The following is a 27032-nucleotide window of genomic DNA, read 5'->3' as shown; positions in this document are numbered from 1 at the left end:
AATTACTACCACAACAGCGACCGCGTGGACTTTAGTTTTTATGTTTTCACGACATTTTTGTATGGTTGCCTCTCTCCTATGAGTCATTGCGTGATGATATAAGGGATATAGCCTTCCTTAATAAATCCTTCCTTAATAAAACTATTTTTCAATTTGAACTAGCAGTTCCTGAGAATAGAACGTTCAAACAAGCAAACTCTTCAGCTATATTTTATAAGTATAAATTATTCTTGAAAGAATGCTAAGTAGCCTAGCTAAGTACCTATCTAATACACAATTAAGCTGAGTGATGGACTCTCCCTACAATATCATATAACGGTAGGGCATCCAAACACAGCAGTGGTTTTACAAAGGATTAGAATAAGTAATAATATGGTTTAATAAAGAAGAGAATTTGGCTCTTTTAACACGTTAAGTAAATAACAGAAAACAAAGATGTTAGACTGTTATGTCATCATATTATGCAATTCAAGGCCTCAAACATTTCGCTTCAATGCCAAAACTTGTATACACGAGACTGTTAGGAATTTTTAACTAAACTATTATTGTATAGTTAACTACATAAAAGTAAAAAAAGGTGCAAAATATATACATAGTTCAACAATTAATAGAATTGTGTAACTAATAGCCTGATATGATAACCATAACCATTTAATTCCCACTCCAAAATCGTGTGTTCGTCATTTCGGTTTCGGACATATTATTCTTTAACAGTAACCACCTAACAATACTTTAACAACAATATTAGTTACATAAGCATTCATAAACTCCTTATTTCCATTTCAGAAAACCAAGATACTCCCAAGACAAATACGAATCATTCTCCGAACTGTCAAACTCGCCGCAACACCCCCCACCAGAGGACATCCTACCAAAAATAAAGAACGAAATCATAGACAAACCACTGGACTTGAAGACCAAGCCTGAAGAGAAGCAGACATCAGACAAATGCCATCAAGTTAACTGTATAGACACACCAAACAGTCTGGAGATAAAAATCGATGCGAATTCTATACTCCCAGAAGACCATTTTGACGATGACAAGCTTTTCATGAACTCCCTAATACCTTTGTTTAAGAAAATGAACGATGATACGCGGTTGTTATGTAGAATTGAAGTTTTAAAGATAATACGTTATGCGTTACAAGGACATAAGTGTTTTGAGGCGTTGAAGACGGCGGAAGACAATTATTTCAAGGATCGTATGAGTGGTATTCTTGCTAAGGAGGAGGACGTGTCGACCTCCTCGCAAAAGGTTACGGAGTCCAAGCTGTCGATGACTACGCGGTCTGCTGATGGCAGTAGACCTGTTAGGAAACGGAGAGTGAGTATTATAATTAAATCCTTTTTAGTTGATTAATATGAAAAAGGTGTTGGTAGTCTTTTGATGTTCGTAATGTAACTGCAATGAAAATTTAAATCTTGTCAGGGAATCTTGGCTACCAGTAGCCGAAGTATTTGTTTTGTGTTTTTGACCCCATCTTTGTATTATATGAAGGAAGTTATGATCTAATACATTATTTGTCCTGTTCTTAAATATGGTGTTTTTTTTTCCAGGCCCGGTCGCCCTCACCACTGCCAGTTCCAACCAAAAAGAGGGGTCCAGGCCGTCCTAGGAAGGTAAGCATTAATTATCACTATCATGAGACATTACACAATTAGGTCATTTTACTTTTTATGTGCAACTGATCTACTACAATCTTTACCTATCTCCTTCCTATAGCTGCTGATTTCAATAAATAAATTCATTTCCAAATTTACAATTAAATTTAGCCCGTTGTATAAGTCTACATGTCTAAAATAGGTAACATTTCATGCTAAATCAAAACGTGGCATTCTAATTCAACTTGCAGCTTCGACCGCGTTCTATTTTTTTTAAAGTTGTATCCTATAAATCTTCGAAATATAATCTAATCTTGTCAGAAATATAAATCCATTAAACAATTTACACACAAAAAATATAGTCAGACATCCAGCCAAAAGTTCAAATCACCCGTTTCCATTAAGCTAGTCCAAACTAGTCCATTTACATAAGCCTCTTATTCCAGATCCGTCCGCCACCGTCAGACTCAGATGAGGACCACCAGGTGACGAGGAAACGTCTCCCGAAGCTGAAGGTGACGGAGACCTTAGATGAAGACTCCCTGGGCAACGCCACCAGCGTCGCACAACTGTCCACGCCTATGTTTATGAAGGTACCATACCATATATGTAGTTTTTATTACAGTCAACCTGGGTAACTTTGAATCATTTGGGTAACATTGACAGTGGGAATTTGAACTAGTTTCGATTATTTTTTTCATATGAAACCAACACAATTGATAAAAGTTTGCAAAACTACAATAAACCTTTATCAATTGTGTTAGTTTCATATGAAAAAATCGAAACTAGTTCAAATTCCCAATGTCAATGTTACCCAAATGATTCAAAGTTGCCCAAATTGACCTTAACTCACTTGATGTTAAACCAATCTTATACTCTCTGCGTACGACTATAGGAAAAAAGCGAGGTTTTAATAAGTATATTTAAAATTTTGTGAGTTCAGATGTGATTTTCTATTAGTGTTTTCCTTGATCAAAAATATTTTATTCCAGTTATATTTACGTTGAAGGATTGCCTCGTTAAAATTTATTAAAATAACTTTAATATTTAAAGTAGTTTCCCGTGTGCATGATCTATGCCAATTATTTACAAAAACTAATTTTACTTTCAGATGTACAACCTAGAACGGACAAAAGTTCCGACATCACCACAAAACATGGTGGTCTCAGTCAAAACCGAACCTGCGAGCCCAGAACCGCAGCCGAGCTAAACTAACCACTGTACTATAAGGTTTTATAATGTCTTTGTTAAGAACACATAGGACACGTTTTACAACTACTGAATAAGTACTGGTTAGCTAAACTGATGGAATTTTGACAACTGCTTTTTATAAATTTAATGTCACTTTATCTAGTGCATAGCTTATCTGAAACTTAACTATAAGCTACCCTTAAGACCCGTCATAACACGACCTTTAAAAATTATGGTAAAAGGTTGCCACGCCGCTATCACAGCGTCGGAAGGTCGTGGGTTTCGATTCCCACACGGAACAATTATTTGTGCGATCAACAAATAGTTGTTTCGGGTCTGATTGTACTTTGTGTCCGTTGTTTGTATGTTTGTAAAAGTCCCCGCGACACAAGAGCAATTCTTAGTGCGGGAGTTTTTTTTTTAACATAAAGATAGCTTACCCAACTTTTGCATAAAGAAGTGTCATAACATATTTGCTAAATGAAGTAAAAAATATTGTCAAAATTCCATCAGATAGGCAATCTGGCAGTTATCCATTAGTGGTGAATTCAAACCTTGGTATTATTATACTGGTATATAAAAAGTGTACGAACATTAACGTATACGGTAAAATGTCTTCAAATGTAGGCGGTTACGCTGTTCTTCTACTAAAAGTAAGAACAAGTGAAAAAGACATACAATGTTGATTTTATATGTGAATACGGTGATTATCGTAATAGGTTATTTAATATGTCTTCAAAGAAAAAGCTTATTTTGTTTTATTTATATTGGTATGTTTTGTCCCTTTCTAGCTTATGTTTAGTACGCTAAGAGTGAAAGAGATGAAATGTACTATAACCTGTTTTATCGCTTATAATAGGGTTGGAAATCATTTTGATATTTTTTTATCTATAGGTTATCTAATACTTATTTGTAAGTGATAAAATAGGCCGATATCTTCATTGATATGCTTGTGGTGAGTGAAATGTGATATAATTTTAGTTTTGCCATGTAATTTGTGTGTAAACACTTTCATTTTCAAACTAAAACAATTTTTAAACACTATAACTCAGATTAAGAAGGTCATAAGTGATTTAATCTTGGTTTGATCTTACGCCTTTATTTCACTGAAAATGAAACGAGTGGGTTTATAAAATTACTTTTTACTCTGTTTACTTCCTTAATAAATTACAATGGCCTAACAATTTTTTTACGAAACAATATCATTGTTTTTAAGAAAATCAAAATGTAATAATAACATCGATCAAAATGACAGATCTCAGAAAGCGCGCGAACAAGCGTGAAAAGAACTATGGTAGCTAGTCTCTTGTCTATGACTATAGTAGCCATTTTGTATTGTGGCGCCAAAATGTTCTTTTTTAAATTGGTGTTTTTACGAAAGAAAAATGTATGAACGTGTATTATTAGTTATTTGATGTAAAAAATATTAATGTTAGATTATCCAAAAGCATTTTCTAGTTGTTAAGTTTAGTGTTGGAATATTATAGTGGGGTCGAATGGCGGCCATTTATGTTGTATGTAAAGTCTAGTACATAAGGATATTTTATGTGTTTGACACAATCGTGTTAATTGTCTGTACATTCCTTTAGTTAGGGATTTTGTAGAATAAACAATGTTGCGGAACTTGTACCGCGGAAATGAAAAATAAATATTTTATAAAAATAATATTGTTTTATTTGTAAATTCTGTAGTTTATATTACAGCAACAACTGTGTAATTGTGTGTATAAAAATATGTTCTTTTAAAAATCTTACATTATTTTGTATATTTGTGTATTTCACGACTACGCTCAAGTCTAGAAGCAATATTCATTTTAAAAAAACAGGCTATTTTGAACACTTTAAGGCACATTTTTTTAACCTATTTTATACTAAGTGGTTTACCCCAAAAGGAAGACAAATCTATATAAATAAAAATGAATCACCGAAACGTACGTACGCGCATAACTTTTAAACAACTAAACTAAATTAGATTATTATTTTTTTAATATGTTTGTAACTGTCGGGACAAGGTTTGTATGGGATCAAAATTTCGACAGGAATGCAATCAACGGGATAAAACTGTTCTATAACCGGTCAAAGTCGGGCCAGTCCGCTAGTCCGCTTGCCTTCTTTATAAAATAGCCTTATGAAAACTTTATATAAAGACATTTTAATTAGAATGCAATATATCTTTACCAGGCACGGTAACAGATATCTCAGTAAACTTAACATCGAGCCCCTCTCTCGTGGGCGTGCAGGCCATGGGGCCGATAAAGCATGTTTCTTTCATGGGCAGAGAACATAATCTCAATAGAGTCCAAGTGTTATTATCTGTGGAGTATTTCACGCAAATCACGTCGCCTTTCCTTGTCATGCGGAGGTAGAACTTGCGGGCGTTTCCGGGAAAGACACCTGTGAAAAAGACAATCTATTTGAGCCGTTTGTTGAGATACCTACGCTGCTTTTGTAAGAACTTTTCTGTTATGCATGGCTTCATCAAAGCTTGTCTTAGATAACTCGCGACAGGCCTTGGCACTTACTAAACTGGCACGCTGGCACTTTTCGATGAGAAACCTTCATCGATATAAATCTGAATCGAGACGGGAAAAAATAGACCATTTACGTCAAATAACCTTCTCATATAATAAGCCTTCAAAGCCATTGAATGGAACTAATAAACTGCCTAAAAACACAATTTTATCGAAATCATAGTTATGTTGTTATTGCTATAAGCACTTTCCCCTCCGAGTGCTTTTCTGTTACCAACCTGTAGCCCAATCAGAAATATCATTAGTAAGTACACTGCCTATCATGGGCTGGCCATCATTGAACTCTATGCCTGCCTTCAGCCAGTGCTTCTCATCTAGGTATATCATGAGACCAGCCTGATCGTACAGTGTTGTGAAGTCGGCTTCAATGCACGCCTGAAACAAAAGTATCTTAATTTTGTTAAGTAAAGAAATGAGCGTTATTTTGTCAAAAATTGTCCGAGTAAAATTTATAATCATCAAGAGAACTGAATGTGCCTTAAATTGAATTTGTTTTAAATCTTTGTTACTTTATACAGCAGATATATTTTCAGTGCCTACAGCGACATCTTCTGTATTTTTCTAAAGAAACCACACACAAATAGTTAAACTTTCTACATCAAACAAGAATCGAATTCACAACACAAAAAAAAATGCTTATTATTCATAATAATAACATAATATAAATATCATAATGTTTGATTTCTATCTATAACTTGCATACAAAAAGAAAAGAAATTAAAAATAAATTAAGCTTAAAAAACTTACCGACAAAGAAAAGTCATCCTTGATAGTAACTCCAAAAACATGGCCAGAATTATGAAAGAAATTGTACCAAGTTCCTTGCCAGAAATCCGTCTTGTTATCCGTGGTTAATTCAAGAGTATCAGCCGTTGCACTCCATTTACCCGGCTTATTTAGCCATTTGAAATCATTGAATGTTATACGGCCGAAATTACTTGCTTCCATTTTCTTGAAATTTACAATTACACGGAACAAACTGCATATACTCTTCAAGATTGGCTCTCAAGGAAAATATTTCTATAAACACTCAGTACTATTGTGTTACTGAGAAAGATAAGATATGGATACTCTTATAAATCAATCTTGGACCGTATGGGCACTAAGATAATAACTAGTCGCTCTACCCACTTAATTGTTCTTATTATTTAGAGCCGTTGATCTTTTATCAACAACATATGAGAGGCGTTGTGATATGCCAATATTATGAACGTAGGTATATTAAATATGTACGTATACCTACTATATGATGCGCATACACATACCTGCAACAAATGTTTGACTTCAGTAAATAAAAATTCATCAACATTTTTGAAATGGCTGAATATTATTGTAGACTTTGTATAAATGAAATAAAACAGCTAGTAATTCATATCATATATATCTAATAAAATATCATAAAAAGGGGTACCCACTTTCATTCGCAAATAAGTAAAAATAATTCATATACTGGCAACAATTGGCCTCCCGCCATAAGATTTATAAAAATAATTATTTTTTGACGAAAGCAGCAACATCGATCATTTAAAATGGCGTCATTTCCGGAGACGGCTGCGCGGCGTGATGGCTCCGCGCGGTTTATGAAGAAATTACAGTTTATATTTGTGTTTAGATAGCTGAAGTTATTTGTTTAAACTGCAGGATATAGTTTAAATAACCAGTGATATCAAAATGGGAAAGCCAGGTGAGTTATTTATTCAGATATTCGTCTAATACGGCAATTATGGTCTACGCATGGTCGCCGCATGGAAAATCCATGGTTTTGTTATAGATTACATTTAGATTTCCAATGTAATATCCCATTCTAGTAAATTAATAGCTATGCATTGATATTAATTAGTCAAATACAGCCAGAAATAGGTATTATCAGAATAATTTCGCGTGTGACTTTTAGGTTAGGTTACAGCAACCAGCATGGGTTTTATCACCATTCTTCTACATATTACAGTAACTACTGCTACTATTTACTTCTAATAGCTGTTTTACGTTTATGTAGACCATGTGGTTGCTAGGATTTGCTGAATAAATAGCTGTCAGGAAATGTTTATTTTGTCCACATGCCGCCACCACGCTATGTTATCAAATTCCATGTGGGTTATCATAGTCTATCAATAGTGTGAGCACATGCCAACTATAACTGCCTTTAATATATTATTTTTGTTTCGGTAACTAAAACTATCCTACAAATTAAGTAATGTCATTATAATCCCATGCTTGTTTGGTTATCAAGGTTTCGTTTGAAAAACCACGTGTGGTGTTTGTATACTGTCGCTAAATATAACCTAGTGCTCATGGCATTGTATATAGGTGTACCGATCTAAATGGTTGCACATGTTAGGGGCTTAGCCTATTTTAATTTTTTTAGGCATAGATTTTTTCTTGAGTTTGACTTAAGCCCTATAATACCTAAACCACTGACATAAATCTCTTATCTTTGGAGCAGTTTCTTTTTACTTAGGAATAGTTTTAAGTATAGCAGGAGGTAGTAATTTTAAACGGTAAATCACCACTATAGGTACACATAATTACTATTGTTATGCTTTTCTTGTGGCATTTTGTATAACAGAGTTTTCATTTAATCCTATTATGCTATCTACCAAATGGATGAATGGACAACTACCCCTAAGTGGTGATACCCCTGAGCAATGAAACCATCCCTAAGTATTATAAACCTGTACTTATTTTGACAAAATGCCATTTGTGTTTCAATACACACATTCTTTCTGTTATCAATGACCTAAATCCATTGTATTACGGAGCATGGTAACAATAGCTAATGTAACTTCGTATTAAACAGCCTTATCAGTTCACCGACTACAGTTTAAACAGCTTTCTAGTACTTTGTCTAGTATTTGCTGCTTTCATATTAAATGATTCTTTCAGCAAATTACTTATATTTTGCTCTGTAGTGAAACCTAATATGTAATGGTTACATTAAATTGTCAGCAATTTGTGTGATTGGCTGCTGAAAATTATAATCTTTGCTTATGAAGCATACTTGATTTATATTCTTACAAATGATTTTTCAATTTTTCAAACATGTGAGCTACATCATAATCAAAAGAGACATAGGAATGCGACAATGTGTAAGTGCGAGTGCGAGACTCCGATAAAATGACATCACTTAGTTTGCATATTTGAAATGACCCGAGTATAGTACAATATTGTAAGATATCAAGATCAAGGATTCAATGACAATATTAGTATAGAAATTAACACTGCTGAGTTGCCATTTATATAGGTCATTATACAGTTTAACATATGTCAGCTCAGGTATCTATGTCTTTAACAAACTAAAGTAATGTAAATCACGTTGTTTAACAAGTTATTATTCTCTTTCAGAATTTAACGGAGGTCGTGGCGGCGGCGGTGGCCGTGGAGGCGGACGCGGCGGTGGTGGTAGAGGCGGCTTCGGAGGCCGGGGCGGCGGCGGTGGCCGCGGGGGCTTCGGAGGCGGAGGCCGGGGCGGCCTCGGTTCAGGCCGCGGGGGATTCGAGAAGAGGGGAGGTGGTAGAGGATTTGGAGGAGGCGGCGGAGGCCGTGGTGGTGGTAAGTTGAAACTGTTTTAAATGATTTGCTATGAAATTGCCGAGATGTTTTTGATAGTACAGATACTTGCAAGTTAATATTTCAATGATACACAAGTATTTGTGGAATGGAACTGAATCTATTCACAACTCGATAAAAATCTATAAATAAAGTTATGGAGTAAAATTTCGATTAAGAAGATAAGGAAGTACTTTTCCTATTACAGAATAAATTTTATCAAATTGGAAAACTCACAGAATGTTTTTACTGTGAAACAATTGTTTGGATAATAGACTCATGCCAAACTTGAAATTGTGAAAATTGTCAAAATTCTTCTATTACATAATATTATAAATTACTTATTCTATGAATACTACAGTTAGGTATTCTAAATGATGATTGTGGTCCCTCTAATCTAGACCTATTCATGAAGACTATGTCCACATACCCACTTCTGATACAAACATACAAATTTCCATTCAAATACATTCAACTATTAGTATTAAACTTAGTTATTTTTGTTATAAGGCCGTGGCCGCGGAGGTGGCGGACGCGGAAGAGGAGGCGGAGGCGGTTTTAAGGGTGGAAAACAAGTTATCATTGAACCACACAGGTATGTAGAAATTACTTCTGTTTCTTGTGTATTAGGCATCGAATTAAGAGTTGATTATAAGTGAAATTGCTGAACATGCAAAGAAAATGTTCACTATTGGTTGTTGTGTTATATATAGGGCTGATAGTATGTATAACTGCTAGGAAGCTATTAATTTAAGAGTTTTTGTTTGTGGGAGGGTTTTAAAACTGTTCTAAGTATGGTTAAGTAACTAATGTACTTTTAAAATTTAAATCTATGTTTCAAGTGGATGAATTATTATGGGTTCAATAGCCAACTGAAATGTATTTTGGTTACATTCCCATATAAAGTTAATCAGTATTAAAATTATATTAAACTAGCTGACCCGTGCGGCTCCGCTCGCGTGAATGATTTTTTTTTACTAATACAAAGCTTAATTATTCCTTAACAACAAAATATGCTTTTTTCACGAAAAATATTCTCAAAATTATTTATATCTCATATAACTCGCGCTAAAGCATATCCGCCATTAAAACTGTTGCCATGACAACGGAATTTTGTTAATTCAATGTCATTATAATATTGATTATTCGCGACTTCGGTGGCGAAACCTGAATTTTCCCGGGAAATGCGTCATTTTCCCGGGGTAAAAAGTAGCCATTGTCCTTTCTCGGGTATCAAACTATCTCCATACCAAATTTCATGCAAATTGGTTCGGTAGTTTGGGCGTGATTGAGTAGCAGACAGACAGACAGACAGACAGACAGACAGACAGAGTTACTTTCGCATTTATAATATTAGTATGGATGCTATCTTTGTGTGTGGCAATAAACACATTATTTTGTCTAAAATATTTTTAGTATGTGTGGGGTATTTGAGATATTTTTATCAACACATTTAGGTCAAATAGCTCATAATCGCATCCCAATCATAAAATGATGTTATTTAATATAACTTTCGTTCTTCTGAAAGCGAATGCTTGAAGCCAAAATATATTTCTGATAATTTAACACATTATTACCAATATTTGTACATGTTTTATTTCATTTTAATACAAGTTCGTGTTATTGTTCAGACATGCGGGAGTGTTTATCGCGAGAGGCAAAGAAGACGCTCTCGTCACTAAGAACTTGGTGCCTGGGTCTGAGGTGTACGGAGAGAAGAGGATCTCTGTAGAGGTATTTATACAGTTTATATTGACAGGGAAAAGGATAGGATAAATGTTAGAGATAGATAACTGAGATTTATGGAATGTTAGAAGGGTGCTCTAGGTGTAGTTTATATACAAAAGTGTAGCAGCATATTTTTATAGTTTTAGAACAGCCATTTTATAAATAGGAAGTAACTAAATTGAGTGTAACTGTATAACAATGCAGTTAAAGCTAAGGTAACTTTAACCGATTCATGGCCAATGACTCAACAGTTGAGTCATTAAAAAATCACGAAAATGAAGGTGGCAATGAATCGGTTAAATAGTAAAATTTAGTCTTGTCATGTTTGTTGATCATTAATCATGTTTGGTTCACTTGAACTAGCATATCAACAGCACCTATAAAATATCTTAATAAAGAATTTCTAAATGATGATTGTGGTCCCTCTAATCTAGACCTATTCATGAAGACTATGTCCACATACCCACTTCTGATAACCCCTAAATTCAACCCTAAAACACCCCCTTTACAACCCTTTGCTAAAACCCCCTAAATTTTACAGAATGAAGGAGAAAAGGTTGAATACAGAGTATGGAATCCGTTCAGATCGAAGTTGGCTGCAGCTATCATGGGTGGAGTGGATGCCATACATATGCCCCCAGGGTCCAGGGTGCTGTACCTCGGAGCTGCTAGTGGAACTACTGTCAGTCATGTCTCCGATATTGTTGGACCGGTAAGTTAAACTGATGTATGTTATTGTATAAAAATAGCAATCTATTGTTAATATTAATATGCTGTTGCTTCTGAGTTTCGTATATTTACTAATGAGGTTTTTTAGTTGATAGTAGCTTAATTATAAATTTTCTAAGTACCTACTTAAGGCTTAGCTTTTTCTTCATTTTTGGAGTGATACTCTTAACCAACAGTGGTTATTGCCACTGCTATAAAACTGGGTTAAACTGCTACTGAACCACACTGTGTTGTGGCTTCAATTCAAGCAATTTCGTTTTATACACAAATACAAACAAGCATATATAAACACAGCATATTATTTACAGTTACTACACCTAAATGATGATTGTGGTCCCTCTAATCTTGACCTATTCGTGAAGACTATGTCCACATACCCACTTCTGATACACCCCAAATTAACCTCTAAAGCACCCACTTTTAAACCCCTTTACTAATCAACTAAGTTACTTGCAGGAAGGTCTGGTGTACGCAGTGGAGTTCTCACACAGGTCGGGCAGAGATCTAATCAATGTAGCCAAGAAAAGGACCAACATTATACCTATTATTGAAGATGCTAGGCATCCATTGAAATACAGGTAAGAATTTTACATACTTGATAACGCATATTTGTAAAATTGTGGTACATTTTCTTCGAGTCTTGATTTTTATTATTGTGATAATAATGCCCGACTGTGGATTAGATTTTAACTCCCTGTTATCACCCAACAGTACAAGGGTTGGAAACACACAGGGTACAAATATTTTCACGACCAACGCTTTCTAGGGTCTGGTTGTACTCTATACTAGTAAATACGCCTTTCTTATGAGAGGCTCGAGACGTTTTTCTTTGGGCGGTCATGTCTCCCATGGCGCAAGACTTTTACAGCGGGATAGTCTATAAATAAACGCACCTAAAGTAGCCACTTATAACTTTCATGATGAATTCGTTCAGCTAAATTTTTCATGTTGAAACATTTGAACTCTCTCTCTGATATAACCCTTCAACAAGACTCCATATTTCGCCTATTTCCTATCTAAATCAAGTATTTTGTTCACAGAATGCTGGTAGGCATGGTAGACTGCATATTCGCTGATGTCGCTCAACCGGACCAAGCTAGGATTGTTAGTCTAAACGCACAACACTTCTTGAAGAATGGAGGACATTTCGTTATTTCTATTAAGGTAAGTCTTTCTTTAAGTTTGTCAAAGATTTTTTGTAGCAGAATATATCAAGGGTATACTAAAAAGTAAGGTTTTAAGTTCTCTGATTATGAATTAGATTTGATAATAAGATTAGTGTAACACTGTAATTTGGGTTAAATGTATATTAATGTGTAAATTTAACCTATTTTGTCTTAACAATGAATATGAGTGACAAAATAGAAAACCTTGGGTATATTCTATTGTTATAATAAGTATTATATTTCCTATGATGATAAAAACAATCTAAATTTTTCATGTTGATAAAATTGAACTCTCTCACTGAGGATTCCCAATACTCACCAATATTAAAATTAAAATGTTCTCAAAACTAACCACTTATTTCTTACTCCACAGGCTTCCTGTATTGATTCAACAGCCCAACCCGAAGCTGTATTCGCCGCCGAAGTAAAGAAATTACAAGCCGATAAACTAAAACCACAAGAACAGTTAACTCTAGAGCCTTACGAAAGAGATCACGCCGTCGTAGTCGGTATATTCAGACCACCGGCCAAGAAAGCATAGACATAAGTTTTATAATCTGTAATTTTAAGCGCCAAAAAAGCGCGCCATTTTGAAATGTCACTATTTTTGCAGAAAGAACTTCTAAGGTGCCAAATTCTGTAAAAATATTAACATTTTATTTTTATTATAAGGACTACTAAATATCCAAGTAAATCACTGTAGTAAAATGTGTAATAGTGATATATAATCGCCGTTTTTAAGACATTTGTAAAACCATTTTTGACTTCATTCCCTCTCAGTGTAAAGAGCTATTTTTGTAAAGTTCTTAAAGTATTAGTTTGTAAGTTGTATGACATACGAGCTGTATGTTATTAGATAAGTGTTGAATGAAATATATGATGGTGAGAATGACTATTTGAGGATAATATTCTTTTGATAATCCAATGCGTTCCTACAAACAAGGTATTAAGATATTTTGCTTTATGAGTAGCTATTTCCCATCCAACGACAGATGTTTTAATTTTCAGGAATGTAGTTTCTTTTACACGGTCGCACGTATTTATTGTCTGTGTTCGGAGTTAGCAACTAAGGGACGTAGTAATATGAAAAAAACGTGATAAACCAGAATCACGAATCCAATTTACAAGTAATTCATATTACGATAGGGGTGGGGAGAATAGACGTCGCGTGTCAAAAAACGTGAAATAACTGATATAATAAACTTTTCAGTAGCTCCAAATCCGTTAGCCTATCTATTTTATTCGAGTGAATATCAGGGGGATAAATAAAACTGCTATATAAAAAGTGACTATGTATATTATGGTCAATCTCCGTCCGAGTCATCGTCCTGCTGCTCTCCCTGGTCGTCTTGATCATCTTGTTCATGATCACTGTCGAACTTGTCGTCTCCCCACGACGCGCCACTGTCTGACGCGTACGCTTCCGCCTCCATTTCCTCGTCCGATGACGTATCTAGTGACAAGACATTTTATAATTAAAATAATAGACAGAAATAACTTATTATTGTTTTTATAACTGTCTAGGAAATGTTACTAGAACGGTGCTTCTTTTTATTAATTTAAAACATCACGCCTGTTACACCCGAAGGTATAACAGGAAATATATGAACAACGTTGTATCGTAAAGTTAGTCCCCTTAACCGATTCATTGCCACCTTCATTTTCGTGAACATTTCAGCCAGGCCCCATTCATTGGTCGGTGGCTCACCATTTGAGCCATCGGCCTCCCTGAAGGATGACTCAACTGATGAGTCATTGGCTCCTTGTAATGATTTAATGCTTTTCGCCAGCATTCGAGCCAATCTGACAACCAGAAACGTGTTACTGTGTTCTATTCGAATTTGTGGATAATAAAAGTTAATATGGCGTTTCAAGGTAGTATTTGTTGGTTTTAATGAAATATTGCAGAGGTAGTAAACATTTTAGTAGTATTCAATCATTATTTATTATTGTAATATTATTTGTAGATAATCAGAACTACGACGATTTTACTAAATGTAGCCAGGCAATGTTTACTGATTTCCATGATCAACAAATTGAAGATAAAGAAAATCAAGGTTTTCCAAGCTGTAGTCAATCGATTTTACAAAAAAGTGTACCAAAGAAGCGTCCATTCACTCAATCTCGTAATAGTTGCAATGTACTTTCTAACAACAGTTCAGATACTAGCATTGAAGAAATTTTGGACTCTGATGAAGACGAAGATAATAAAAGAAAACGAACGAGCAATTATTGTGTTTATAAATTTTATAAATATATATATATATATTTAGTTAAATATATGCAACAAATGCTTGTATAGCGATTTAAAAAATATTCAAGATGTTTTGCGGCAGTTATACAAAAGGTTTATGACACCTGACTAATAAAAATATTCTCTAAATTGAAGGGCCAGGTCTGATATTCACGGAAATGTTTAATGAGATCTGAAAAATGGTAGTTTAAGTGTTTTTTTTTTTTTAATATCCGTTTTTATACAATTTTGGTTTGACTCACCAATTGAGCCATCGGCCTTCCTAAAGGTTTTTTAATGACTCAACTGTTGAGTCACTGGCCATGAATCGGTTAAAAAGAAGCCAAGCTTTTCATATACAGGGTAAACAACCAGAATCTAGGTTACTACTAAGAATTATCTAATAAAACTAGGAAACTCCAATAGCTTTTTTCTTATTTGGGAATCGAACCCGTGGTGTCTTCAACTGTACTTGTACGATGTTTATAATAATTATAATTCTTACCATTATACTCGAGTACGGGCTCCTGTTCAGTTTGCATGTTATCTGCGCTGCGCTGCGATATTGTAAGATCTAAACGACCTTTTAGATTTAATAGCTGACATAGGTGGGACCGTCTGTAATAGAAAATGAATTAGTTATCATCACGCCAGTTATATCCTAAGGTGTATGGAATACACTCGCGTTTAGTACAATTTTATATGCTTTCATAGTATTTAGTATAATTTTATTTATGAGAGTCAAAATGGCGGGTGTACCATAGCGAATTAAATTATACCAATTACCAAACAAATGTACCTATAACGTACTAATTTGTACCTAGCTCTAAAAAATCTGTACCTCTTTCAGAACGAAATTATTTCGAAATTAAGGTACACCCGCCATATTGACATCAAGATGGCGGGTGTTCTATAGTATTTTATTATTTAAACATTACTCATAAAATCTGATTACACCAAAAAATTGTACCTAAAAAGTACCTCAAGTAAATAGTAACACAAACTTGATCAGTGGGATAGTTCCTGAGAAATGAAACAACCGTTTCTCGTTTACTTGAGTTTATTATTATTATGAATGATTGATCTAGGTACATATTTTTATATATTTTAGGGATAGTTATTAAATTATAAATCATGAATTTTAATATAAAGTTTACAGTTTTAAAGAGAATCATGTACGAATACTGAATGTAACATTAACAATCTACAAAGAAAAAATGCTTTTTTGCCACTTAATTTTAACATGCCAAATATATCAATGCTCAATCAATCGGCAGAGTCCATGTTATGTGAAGAAAGTAATATTGTACAATGTATAGACGTAATGACTGCATCGGTATACGAACATTAAAATACGAACTAAGTAATACAATAGCTTTTGAGCTGAATCAAACAGATGTAATTTGTCTTAAAGACATACCTATGGAAATAACATTAAATAATACAAAATACGAAGTTCTTGGATTAATTGAGTTTTTACCGTCCGGCGGCGATGTTACAGACATCCACAAAATTGGTCACTATCGGGCTCATTGTCGTCGTAATGCTCAATGGAAATGTTTTGATAATCTCAATAATTTTAATAACGCGTCAAAGTTACGAAGTAGGTACCTATTTATTTTCGTCCATACATAATGCAATTAGCGATAAGTGAATTCGGAGTTTTGGTTATAAAATTATTGAGATTATCAAAACATTTCCATTGAGCATTACGACGACAATGAGCCCGATAGTGACCAATTTTGTGGATGTCTGTAACATCGCCGCCGGACGGTAAAAACTCAATTAATCCAAGAACTTCGTATTTTGTATTATTTAATGTTATTTCCATAGGTATGTCTTTAAGACAAATTACATCTGTTTGATTCAGCTCAAAAGCTATTGTATTACTTAGTTCGTATTTTAATGTTCGTATACCGATGCAGTCATTACGTCTATACATTGTACAATATTACTTTCTTCACATAACATGGACTCTGCCGATTGATTGAGCATTGATATATTTGGCATGTTAAAATTAAGTGGCAAAAAAGCATTTTTTCTTTGTAGATTGTTAATGTTACATTCAGTATTCGTACATGATTCTCTTTAAAACTGTAAACTTTATATTAAAATTCATGATTTATAATTTAATAACTATCCCTAAAATATATAAAAATATGTACCTAGATCAATCATTCATAATAATAATAAACTCAAGTAAACGAGAAACGGTTGTTTCATTTCTCAGGAACTATCCCACTGATCAAGTTTGTGTTACTATTTACTTGAGGTACTTTTTAGGTACAATTTTTTGGTGTAATCAGATTTTATGAGTAATGTTTAAATAATAAAATACTATAGAACACCCGCCATCTTGATGTCAATATGGCGGGTGTACCTTAATTTCGAAATAATTTCGTTCTGAAAGAGGTACAGATTTTTTAGAGCTAGGTACAAATTAGTACGTTATAGGTACATTTGTTTGGTAATTGGTATAATTTAATTCGCTATGGTACACCCGCCATTTTGACTCTCATTTTTATTTTCTATGTTTGCCTTTCAAATTAAAGCAATTTTCGCTCCAAATGTTAATGCATTATAAAAGTAAGTAAGTTTAGATATTACCTGTGTGTAAATATAGCTAGTAGTTGCGTGAGGTGGTCAGCTGCGCTGGAGCCCATCGTGGCGAGGAGGAGCGCCGAGTGACATCGAACCACTGCTGAAAGCCATGTGCATACCGCTGCGCATCTGTTGGTATAAATATCAGTTAGTTTGTTTCATTGAAATTAAAGGGAGTTTTTTTTTTTTAAATAACTACTGCGAATTGATCGACTACTGTGGAATCATGACAAAAGCTTTTAAGTATCCGTGTACAGTCACATACTATACTCATAAATCAACGTATGTATTGCAAAATCCGGTAAATGAAGGCGGACACCGTAAAAAAAAACAGTCGCTCGAGCCACTTCTTCAAGACAAGTATTACTCATTGCATAATCGAGTAAACCTATGTCAGTCAGTAAAAAGCGTTACTCAAACGTACTATTCTAAGCTCTTCATAAATTTCGTCTACATGTGCCAGTGATTCTTATTCGCAACATCAAAATATTTTTCTCTCTACATAATAGAAGGTTAGATGGTAAGTGTAAATACTTACTGGCTAGTCTTCCTGGTGGCCATGTCGGCTAGTTGCTCCAGTAACAGCGGCACGTGGTCGGCGGGCAGGTTGCTCACCGTGCGCAGAGCTACGCCGGGGTCGTCCTTCTGTAGCACTGTCAGTATTATACTGAAACAAACAGCAGACACATTAATTATTTACTAGGCAACTTTTTTGGTTTCATCACCAGTCTATGGTAATGACACAGTCTATTATTTTATTTACATACATACAATATAACACTTGTTACATCCGAAGGTGTAGGTAGAGATGTATATAATACTCCCATGTTTCGCCATTAACAATCAAAATATGTTAGTCTTATGTAATTGGGGGTCTTTTGTCATATACCGGGCACGTTACAAAATAATACTAGTAAATAATCTAATATAAATATAGAAAAAAAACCAATAGCACTTTGCTCGACCAGGGGTATCGAACCCGAGACCTTCTGATTGGCAGTCAGAAGCATGCGATGCTTAAGATCTGTCCTGTTACGTCCAGGACATTATTTAAACTTTATTGGCCAATTATGTTAATAAAATGATATTAAAGTAACTTACGCTTTGTCTTTGGAGTGTAGTCCCTGCATGAGCAGCTTGGTGAGGTTCTGACTGACAGCTGACTTGCCGCGACCCTTCACGTCCAGCGCCAGGTTCGCCAGGCGCGCTTCCATCGGGACTTCCACCTACAAACATAAGGAGATAATTATTTATTTATTGAACAAAACCACTTACACTATTTGATCTTAATATACATATATATTAGCTCTCTCTCTCTTTTAGACTGTCCTTCTCATATTATAGTACTTACTGGTTATGAGAAGTAACGTTTTTCGTTGGTATTAGGTTATAATTTCCGTTAAATTTTGTAAACCGACTGAGCAAAAAGAGCTAATAAGGAGTTATTTTTGAATTTATATAACAAAATTTCAGTTTCTGAAAATATGAACAAATTATAATGCAGTGGTAGCTCTAACAGTACCTATTACGTGTGAATCAAACTATGTCACACCAGTTTCAAAAGTTTAAAGTATGTCTATAAAGTGATATACGCACCTTGTCTCCGGGCGCGTTTCGTTTCCTGGCGACTCCGCCCATGGGCTCCACGTACGTGACCTGCGCGGAGTCATCAGACCGCGTCTTGTTCACGTTGTCCGTCTGTTTGTGCTTCTTCTTGGTCTCGCGGATTAAAATCTGAGTCTTTGATTTTAAATCTGGCGTCTGTGGACAGAAAAAGCATAAAGTTAAGTGTGTTGCTGTAAAATTTTAATAGGCTTGTTGAGATTTACGTTAGGAACAGTTGGGAATTCGACAAAAGAAGAAAGTCTTTCTTATTTTAAGAAGATTCCCGCAATAAGAATGTTTCTTGTATCGCGGGGCTTTTACAAACATATCAACGGACATAAAGTACAATCAGACCCGAAACAATATTTAGCAGATCGCACAAATAATATTGCTTCGAGTGGGAATAGACCCCACGACCTTCCGACGGAGAAAGTCATTATTCGATTATAATTTGATTTCTGAACGCATCCCAAACGCGGAAGGAGGCCCTTGCGCAGCGGAATAAAAATAGAGAACATTTTATTACTACCATTGTAGCACTTATACTCTATATAATTTTCGCTTCCTAAGTCAAGCCAGAACCTTTGAGTCTCATAAGTTTAGTCACCTAAAGGCGTTGACCATTATGTCTTCTCAACAGAGTGTAATAATACTTTAAAGCCTATCCCTACATACCACTCTCTCAAACAGCAGTACGGGCGGGTCTGTGTATCCTAGCAGTAGATCTGTAGCGGTAAGTCGACAGCACTGCAGCGGTAACGGCCTGGCTTCATCACTCGACACCTGGATCGTCACTGTGGGCTTTATTGGCTTGCTTGATGACCTAGAAAAAAGGATTAAGGTTTAAATCTAAGCCAATATACTATCAACATCCTACCAATACTATAAATGCGAAAGTTTGTGAGTATGTATGGATGATTGATACTCTTTCACGCAAATACTACTGAATCGATTACGATGAAATTTGGTATGCAGGTAGCTGAAGACCCAGAATAACACATAGGCTACTTTTTATCCCGGAGTTCCCGAGGGATCGGGATTTACACGGGAAAGGTTTCAACGTGGACGACAATGCATGCCTGAGGTTGCGTGGTGGTCGTAAAGACCCGAAAGTTGCCAACAATGGCATAATTAACTTATATCAGTCTCGTAAAACCCCGAAAATGTTTGACTCCGATTGAAACAAAAATTTCGTGCGTTGGTTTTCAAATTTGACCTATTTATTGCGTTCGTTACTTTGGGGTCAATATTTAGCAAACCTCATATGGGTAGCGAGTATTAGTGACTAATTAAATTCTTGGTTAAATAAAATTTTGTATTATGTATAAAAACTGTAGGAAAATAGGTATTTCTGCACTTTGATATTTATCATAATTGCAGTTCAGTATCAGATAATGATCAAGTACCTAATTACATGACACATGGCATGAGTGATATCATGGGAACGTTAAAGTATTGATTTTATAAAAACAACAAACAGATTATATATAGTAATCAATCTAGCTGAGGCAGTTTTGAAATAACAACTTATATTTACGATTCATATTTTTCCCAACCAATCCCAAACAATATAAAGAACTCTACTTAATACATAAATAACATAACATTCATAATGCCCAAATATTGTACACACACAGTATGTCATCATCGTCATCATTGGCCTATGTCCATCTATTGCAGATGATTCAGGTGGCGTCAGATAGAGAAATATTTGTAATGAGAGAACATCTTCGTTCGTGACTTAATAGGCCTATGCGGGAGTGACAACGGCGACCGCATTTTTGGCAGATGAAAGAGCCGAGACGTGGACAATATGTGCAATCTGCTTAAATACATAAAAATATGCATGGTTTTCCGATATTTCAAAGCTTTTCATTCAAATGTTTGCATTGTAAGGTCTTACAGTATTATGGAAATTGACATTAAAAAGCGAGTTTCATGCCGTTTCTTTTCACGAGCAACAGCTTTTCCGAAACAGTGGTAGATAAAAAATATTTTGACGATTTCAAATATTTGTTTAAAATAAAGCATTTGACTTTGACTTTAACTTATCGAATCACTCACCCATTCAACATGTGTCCATAATAATGTACAACACCGCTCCTAGTGGCCGCGGCGAGGCGTAACCTTGTAGCTCCGTCCTCCTGCTTCAGATCCACATCGATGATCTTCGGAGCATCTTCCAGCACAAAGTTATAAGTGGAAGTGATGGTGGTTACTGGTGCCTTGGAGATTGATTTCCTGCGTTGTTTCTTGTGAGGCTCGTCTCCGTTCTGTTGTGGCACGTTCTCTGAGGTTATTGTTATGTCCCAGAATGATAGGAGGCGCTCGTTTCTGAAAGAGAATTTTTAATGAGTGGGTTTTGTTTTAGGTGAATTAAGTTTGTAGTGTGTATGCATTATTTGTTCTGCCGGTCCCATGGGAGAGACGTGATTATATATATATGTGTACGGATTTCCAGACACCACTTAAGTATTTGTTTAATGGCATAAAATTCATTCCCAGTAAATAAAGAATACATGTTTTGAATCAAACATTATTGTCAGAAGTTTTCATAAATATGCTATTTTTAACTAACATCTGCAATTACATATTTGTAATTGTGGAAAATTCTATCGACTTTGTAATAAAAGCTATCAGGGTACTTTACGCTTAAATTCGCCAAGAAGTGTAGCAAGCAAAAAGTATCATAGTTTTTATTATTTATTGGATTGCATTTCTTTTACATAAAAATCTACGAATTTACAATGTTTCATTTATAATAAAGGAAAATGCATGTAAATACAATGTAATAAAGCCAATGAGTACTCACTGCGAGCCCTCAATAAGCCAGCACACATCATTGATAGTGGCTATACTGAGCAGTGCGGTGGGAGCTGCGTTATGTCCCAGGTTCTTGATGACGCTCGCGTCTCCGTCGTGTAGGCGCCATACTCTGACCTGGTATGATGCTGCCACTAGGTAGCGAGCTGGTGTGTTCTGAAGAATACAAGAATTATAAGGATTTGAAGATAATTTTGGATAGTAAATTGAATAGTATTCAATGTCTTTCTGCCTACCCCTATGGGAGCAATGCATGTATTTATCTGTCTAATGTCTATCCAAAAAAAAACAGTTTAAGGCTTTTTTAAATTGAGTTTTAAATGGTAAATGATAGAAGTGGGTGTGGAGAAACAAAAATAATTGAAGATAGAGAGACTGTCCATCAAAGAAAATCAATATATCAGCCTCTTTTGCCAGAGAAGATGAAATGGCAAGCTAAGGTTAAGCTATTATCAGTGTTTTTAAGAGATCTAGGAAGGCTGTAGTCTATTCACTCTATCTTCTTCTTCGTGTTAAAGATTTAGCGAGCTCCACTCACTCTATGACTCTATTCACCCAGAAAATTTCTACACCAGTCTTCTTTTTCTTCTTCTTATCGTATGGTTAGTGGTCAACCTAGTGTCAAAGTTGTTCAAGCCGCCCGAAGGCCTTTGACGTGGCTTAACGACTGTTATCTCATTGACATCAACCGGGACCGACTTTTTACGTGCCCTCCGAAGCACGGAAATGCCCTGTTCAAATACCACTATGCGGTCACCCATCTATGGAATGACCGCGCCAAGGTTTGCTTAACCCACAGATCGTTTACCGACCGGTGAGCGCAACAGGCTACGGGCGCCTACACCAGTTCTATTAATAAAATATATTAATGGCATAGTATTAAACTCACCTGCTTATGTGGTACAATTTTAATAGCACTGACATTATTCCCATGTTTATTCTTACTCTCGACATTTACATTATACTTATATTTAACTGACGATTTATTCAAATCCCATTCGTACACAAAATTCTCCTTATTACAACTGTACAGTCCGTATTTCCTTTGCCAATCTAACGTAGTTATACTGGTCTGATTGGACTCGTTTGATAGTACGGTTTCTACTTTAGCTTGTGCGACTGAATATATGAGGATCTTTCCGCTGGTTGTACCGAGGGCTATGCAGTGCGTTTCTTCTGAAATACTTTTGCGTTTGCCACCTTTTGAAGGTGTTACCTGAAAATAATAATTAGTTAGTTGGATTTATGTAAATTTATGATTGATGATGTGTTTATAATGCTTTTTCACAACCAAGTTTTGCTTTTCACACAAATCGTGAGAAAAAAAATTTTGTTTTCAGAGTACAAAATAGTGTGTTGTTTGTTTCCATTCATAATCAGAATAGGTTATTGTACTGTAAAGATAATGAAGTTAAATGTATGAATGTATGTTATAAAAGTTAACAAAAATGACAAAGTCCTTAATACATTATCAAATGACACCATTTTATATTGAAAGTTCAAATATTTTTCCTACGCGCATTTATGTGAAACAAATAATGTGTTGTAAACATGAAAATATGTCAAGCAGAGAAATAGGTAACAAAAACAATGCTTTTAAGTAACAACATAAAGAAGATTGCTTACTATAATCTTTGATAAGTTTACTATTACATTTGTTGCGATAATACGGCCATTGTTCAACGAATTTCTCAAGGTTATGTGAAAAATACATCGTAAACATACGTTTTGAGGTTAGACTATCATTTTAGTGTGATTTTCGATAGAATACGCGTTTGAAACTACTAAAACATACATATATTAACGTTTTGGAACTTAAAGTTTTACGCTGACAAGATATTTAAGCGTGTATAACAAGACTCAGTAGGGTTAGACGGACACACCAAAACAAATACTTTCTTACATTATGTGTGTGTCCTGATAATCTTATTAATGCAGACTCCTTCAATAACTATCAAGCTAGCTTAGGCAAGTTGTTTTTACAACACAATACCGCGAGAAACATATATAACCGCTAAAAAACTATACACCACGTGTTGCTACTTACAGCGGACAGCGAAGCCGAAATCCATTGCAAACATGAAGGCGGTGAGGTCAAATGTAGGTCTGGCGTGTACTCCTGTTTGAGAACGTTAGTTTCTGTGTCCCATATTCGTAATCTGCCGTCTTGTGTGATGGCAGAATAATATTTTCCATCTTCGGAAAACGCCGCCTCTGCCATGTTTCATTGCTGACTGACAGCTAACGTTTCGTTCCGTCAGCAGTTCCAAACCTCTCCACGTGACATAGTGGGACATGCTAGAAAAATCTGAAAATTTTGATGAATTTTAATATTTCAATGAAACATCTAAGAAACAGTTACTTGTAAAATAATAAAAATGGAATAATAAGTTGTAAAATTACGTCACTTCATAATTGTAAATTGAAATTCATTATGTTTTGTAATAGCATCTGCGTTTATTGTAACGTTCACCTCAGTAACTGACATTTGAACGTCGGTGTTCTTAGAATGAAAAATAAGTAAGATGCGTTCTGTTTTAAGTTCTAATCTTAATTTTAATCAGCGAAATAACAAAAGAAAATATTCTTACAATCTGAATTTATGATTGAGGGTACCAGTAGTTTTGTATTTTTGCAATAACTATCAAATTATGCAAAAAATAACTCTTTTTCACTGAATTTCGAAACATTAATTACAGGAAAAGAAGGTCACTGATCTTGCATCCTTGCACAATGGTGGTGTTGCCAAATCGATAAAATAATCAATTACCAATCCCAGTTTCGTGTTGGACGTCACAAACACCTGTCACGTCTGACATTATTATTGAGAATTCGTACCCTTTCGCGTTCATCTGTGCTCGCGAATGTTGTAGGCGGAGCTCGTAATTTTTTTAGTTTTTGTGCTCTCGTTCCACTTTTTGAAAGTATTCTTTTCTAGTTTCAAAATTCAACGCTTTGTGCTGTTAATTTCTTGTAATTTCGTGTCTAAAGTGATGTGTGAAGGCTGTTTACAAGACAGTATATTGTGATTATGATGTCATTATTATACGTGATACCTTGAAAACATGAGTGTTAGTGTTGAAGCAGACGTGTCTAGCCCTCTGTCGGACGGGCAGGACGCGACTCTGGACCGCACGATATCGAAATCGTCTTCAGATAGCCACAGCTTGAAAAACGAGGAGGTTGAGGCAGGTCAGGATGAGAAATCAGAGCCGAGCACTCCGAAGGTGCACCCGATGGCTTTCACCATTGACTTTGGTGAGGGAAAGTCTGTTAACAACAGCAGACTGGAGGAGCTAGCGAAGAAATCGCAGGCTCGTCACCAGCGGGTGCAGTCGATGTCTGCGGGCACGACACGGCCTAGCCCGACGCTTCAAAGGCCTCCGATGAGCGCCAAACTCCCTCGTAAAGCTCAAGGCTACAACTCTGAAGGCTATTTCTCCTCGGATCAGGAAGACAGTGGTCTATCAGGCTCCGTGAAGCTCCGCAACAGTCCTCTAGCACAAAACGCTACGCACATAACCAGTCCAATAACAAATAGACATATAAAGTCCCCTATAACAGACACTGTCCTGCCAAAACGCACGTCCAAAAGTCCTGTAGTTGATAGTATAATGTCTAGAAGTGATAACTTCACTTCCCGACAAGGTCTGAACCTGCCACTTAAGAATAACACGTATATGAGAGAAGTACATAGAACACCTAGTTACGGTAACATTAATAAGCATGCAATGGCCGATATTATTGACCAGAGCCCTGAAGTTGTGATGTTGACAGACATATCAAGTCCAGAATTAGATATTTTGACACCCGATAACGGTTTGTCTACTCCTGAGCAGTCTAAAAGCCCTTTGACAAGGAAGGGCAGGGCTGTTTCAGAAACTCCAGACTTGTTTAAGAAATGCATTGCAAATGAACCGTTGTACATTGACGATGATGTAGACAATCAGTCAAATAACTCATCAACAGGTACGTACACAATAGAAGGAGACAATTACACAGAAGAACAGAAAGCTAGAATGAGTATCGACAGGAGTTTCGGTACAGATTTGTTATCAAGTGTTATTGAAGACACATTAAAGAAATCGGTTCCAGAAAAAGACCCAGAATTAGTGTTTGACTTTCCAAAAGTGATAACGAAAGAGCCTAGAAGAGAAATAGGCTTACGTAGTCCGTTGTTAAACCAAACATTTGATCTACCTACAAAAGTTTCTAAAGACAAAAACGTTCTAGAGATCTCATGCTGTTACGAATCACCGACTGAAAACGATTTGGCAGCACAAACGTCTAAACAAATCAAATCTACAAGGAGTTATTTAGAAAAAATAAAAAATAGAGTCAGGACTATAACAGAGAAGACGTTTGCTAAATCACCACCGAAGCATGACGATGAGGTAGACATTGGTAGCTTCACTTCTGTCACAACGTCCGGTGTACTAAGTTCTAACAAGATACCAAAAATGGTGCCCGTTAAACGAAGATGTAGTTTAACAAAGTCTGAGATTGATCAAACGGACTACGTACACAGACTATCAAGGGAATCATCTGTACCCGTATCACTACCGAGTAATAAACTCACTTTAGAAACGGCTACATTTGAGAGTAGTGCTTTAAAATTCGCTCAAAAGGCGTTGAGAGAAGACAGTGGTGTTTCTTCAGATATTACTGCGGACCAAGTGGTAGGAAAGCTGTCTTATTTGAGCTTGAACAGGTGTAAAGGGGACAAGACGTGGATCCAGGACTGGGCGGAGAGTGCTAAAAAGTATAACAATAATACTTTGACTAGCGAAGGAACGGTGCTAGTTTTGGACAATGATAGACCACCGTTGAGTCCGAGGACACTGGCTGGCAAACGTAAGTTATTTTGTACCACTTAACTACTTGCATGAATCTTAAATCCTTTGTTATGAGAATATTAGATTTATTAAGAGACCTGAGACTGTCTATCTTTTAAGCTTATTTAGGTAATTTTTTCTCAAAATTCACCACTAAACACCTGAAATTAGCAATTTAGGCGACCAAAGCCATATGGATCACTTAGCTCTCTACAAAATACAGAAAAGTATGAAAAATTTGGTAAGCTTGGTGGGCAAGATATTTTTGCCTTAATAATTTGTTTAAATAATAATGCATACCTACCTATCTATAAGTGCATAGTGTTCAGTCTTATTGTTAAGTACTATAGAGGAAAATAAATACCAATAATTTTAATTTTAGCACTAAATGTAACCTTAGGTATTATAATAAGTACTATAGTCTTATTTGGTCTTAATTCTGT

General features: G+C 35.5%; 5 protein-coding genes across 9 annotated transcripts in view; 3 read left to right on the top strand and 2 right to left on the bottom strand.

Moving 5' to 3' along the window:
• Window positions 1–4401, top strand: part of LOC142984314 (uncharacterized) — a 75741-nt gene extending 71340 nt beyond the window's left edge. Inside the window, exons 3-6 of one of the 2 annotated variants that reach the window (XM_076131835.1) lie at window positions 787–1324; window positions 1558–1620; window positions 2049–2195; window positions 2714–4401. In XM_076131835.1, the coding sequence (XP_075987950.1) occupies window positions 787–1324; window positions 1558–1620; window positions 2049–2195; window positions 2714–2812 (847 nt within the window). In that variant the 3' untranslated portion in view covers window positions 2813–4401. The remainder of the gene's footprint in view (window positions 1–786; window positions 1325–1557; window positions 1621–2048; window positions 2196–2713) is intronic. The other variant, XM_076131834.1, reaches the window with a different exon arrangement.
• A 26-nt stretch (window positions 4402–4427) lies between these two features.
• Window positions 4428–12946, bottom strand: LOC142984317 (uncharacterized). The gene is made up of 4 exons (XM_076131838.1): window positions 12812–12946; window positions 6071–6588; window positions 5542–5698; window positions 4428–5186 (listed from the first exon to the last, which is right to left on the bottom strand). The coding sequence occupies exons 2-4, from the start codon at window positions 6269–6271 to the stop codon at window positions 4945–4947; spliced, it is 600 nt and encodes a 199-aa protein (XP_075987953.1). The 5' UTR covers window positions 6272–6588; window positions 12812–12946; the 3' UTR covers window positions 4428–4944.
• On the top strand, window positions 6848–13387 carry Fib (rRNA 2'-O-methyltransferase fibrillarin). The gene is made up of 8 exons (XM_076131836.1): window positions 6848–7007; window positions 8666–8872; window positions 9380–9464; window positions 10501–10603; window positions 11139–11309; window positions 11783–11904; window positions 12367–12490; window positions 12866–13387. Exons 1-8 carry the CDS (start codon window positions 6995–6997, stop codon window positions 13031–13033), a joined length of 993 nt encoding a protein of 330 aa, XP_075987951.1. The 5' UTR covers window positions 6848–6994; the 3' UTR covers window positions 13034–13387.
• Window positions 13388–13771: 384 nt separating this feature from the next.
• Window positions 13772–24005, bottom strand: LOC142984312 (WD repeat-containing protein 43). Its single transcript, XM_076131830.1, has 11 exons — window positions 23802–24005; window positions 22644–22970; window positions 21744–21910; window positions 20996–21265; window positions 19607–19754; window positions 18923–19087; window positions 18428–18552; window positions 17865–17993; window positions 17333–17455; window positions 15231–15343; window positions 13772–13945 (listed from the first exon to the last, which is right to left on the bottom strand). The coding sequence occupies exons 1-11, from the start codon at window positions 23973–23975 to the stop codon at window positions 13797–13799; spliced, it is 1890 nt and encodes a 629-aa protein (XP_075987945.1). The 5' UTR covers window positions 23976–24005; the 3' UTR covers window positions 13772–13796.
• A 540-nt stretch (window positions 24006–24545) lies between these two features.
• LOC142984310 (uncharacterized) overlaps window positions 24546–27032 on the top strand; it is a 72683-nt gene continuing 70196 nt past the window's right edge. For all 4 annotated transcript variants that reach the window (XR_012960147.1, XR_012960146.1, XM_076131829.1 and 1 more), the window contains exon 1: window positions 24546–26608. Coding sequence is in view for 2 of the 4 variants with exons in the window: in XM_076131829.1 (XP_075987944.1) it covers window positions 24820–26608 (1789 nt within the window). In the remaining 2 variants the exon portion in view is untranslated. The remainder of the gene's footprint in view (window positions 26609–27032) is intronic.

The sequence above is a fragment of the Anticarsia gemmatalis genome, chromosome 26 (genome assembly GCF_050436995.1).
Source record: "Anticarsia gemmatalis isolate Benzon Research Colony breed Stoneville strain chromosome 26, ilAntGemm2 primary, whole genome shotgun sequence".
In the NCBI taxonomy this organism is placed as follows: domain Eukaryota; kingdom Metazoa; phylum Arthropoda; class Insecta; order Lepidoptera; family Erebidae; genus Anticarsia; species Anticarsia gemmatalis.
Note: the sequence above shows the minus strand (reverse complement) of the source record. Positions and strands in the feature narration are given on the sequence as shown.

Bases quoted from the DNA above. Each gene is read 5' to 3' on its own strand.
- LOC142984317 (XM_076131838.1), bottom strand. From the start codon at position 6,271: ATGGAAGCAAGTAATTTCGGCCGTATAACATTCAATGATTTCAAATGG. The intron at 5,699-6,070 runs GTAAGTTTTTTA...CTTTTGTTTCAG, and splicing joins AGGATGACTTTTCTTTGTCG to GCGTGCATTGAAGCCGACTT. The intron at 5,187-5,541 runs GTTGGTAACAGA...TCTTTTTCACAG, and splicing joins TATTTCTGATTGGGCTACAG to GTGTCTTTCCCGGAAACGCC.
- Fib (XM_076131836.1), top strand. The intron at 9,465-10,500 runs GTATGTAGAAAT...GTTATTGTTCAG, and splicing joins GTTATCATTGAACCACACAG to ACATGCGGGAGTGTTTATCG. The intron at 10,604-11,138 runs GTATTTATACAG...TAAATTTTACAG, and splicing joins AGAAGAGGATCTCTGTAGAG to AATGAAGGAGAAAAGGTTGA.
- LOC142984312 (XM_076131830.1), bottom strand. From the start codon at position 23,975: ATGGCAGAGGCGGCGTTTTCCGAAGATGGAAAATATTATTCTGCCATC. The intron at 22,971-23,801 runs GTAAGTAGCAAC...TATTATTTTCAG, and splicing joins TTTCGGCTTCGCTGTCCGCT to GTAACACCTTCAAAAGGTGG. The intron at 15,344-17,332 runs GTAATATCTAAA...TTTCTATTACAG, and splicing joins CTAGCTATATTTACACACAG to ACGGTCCCACCTATGTCAGC.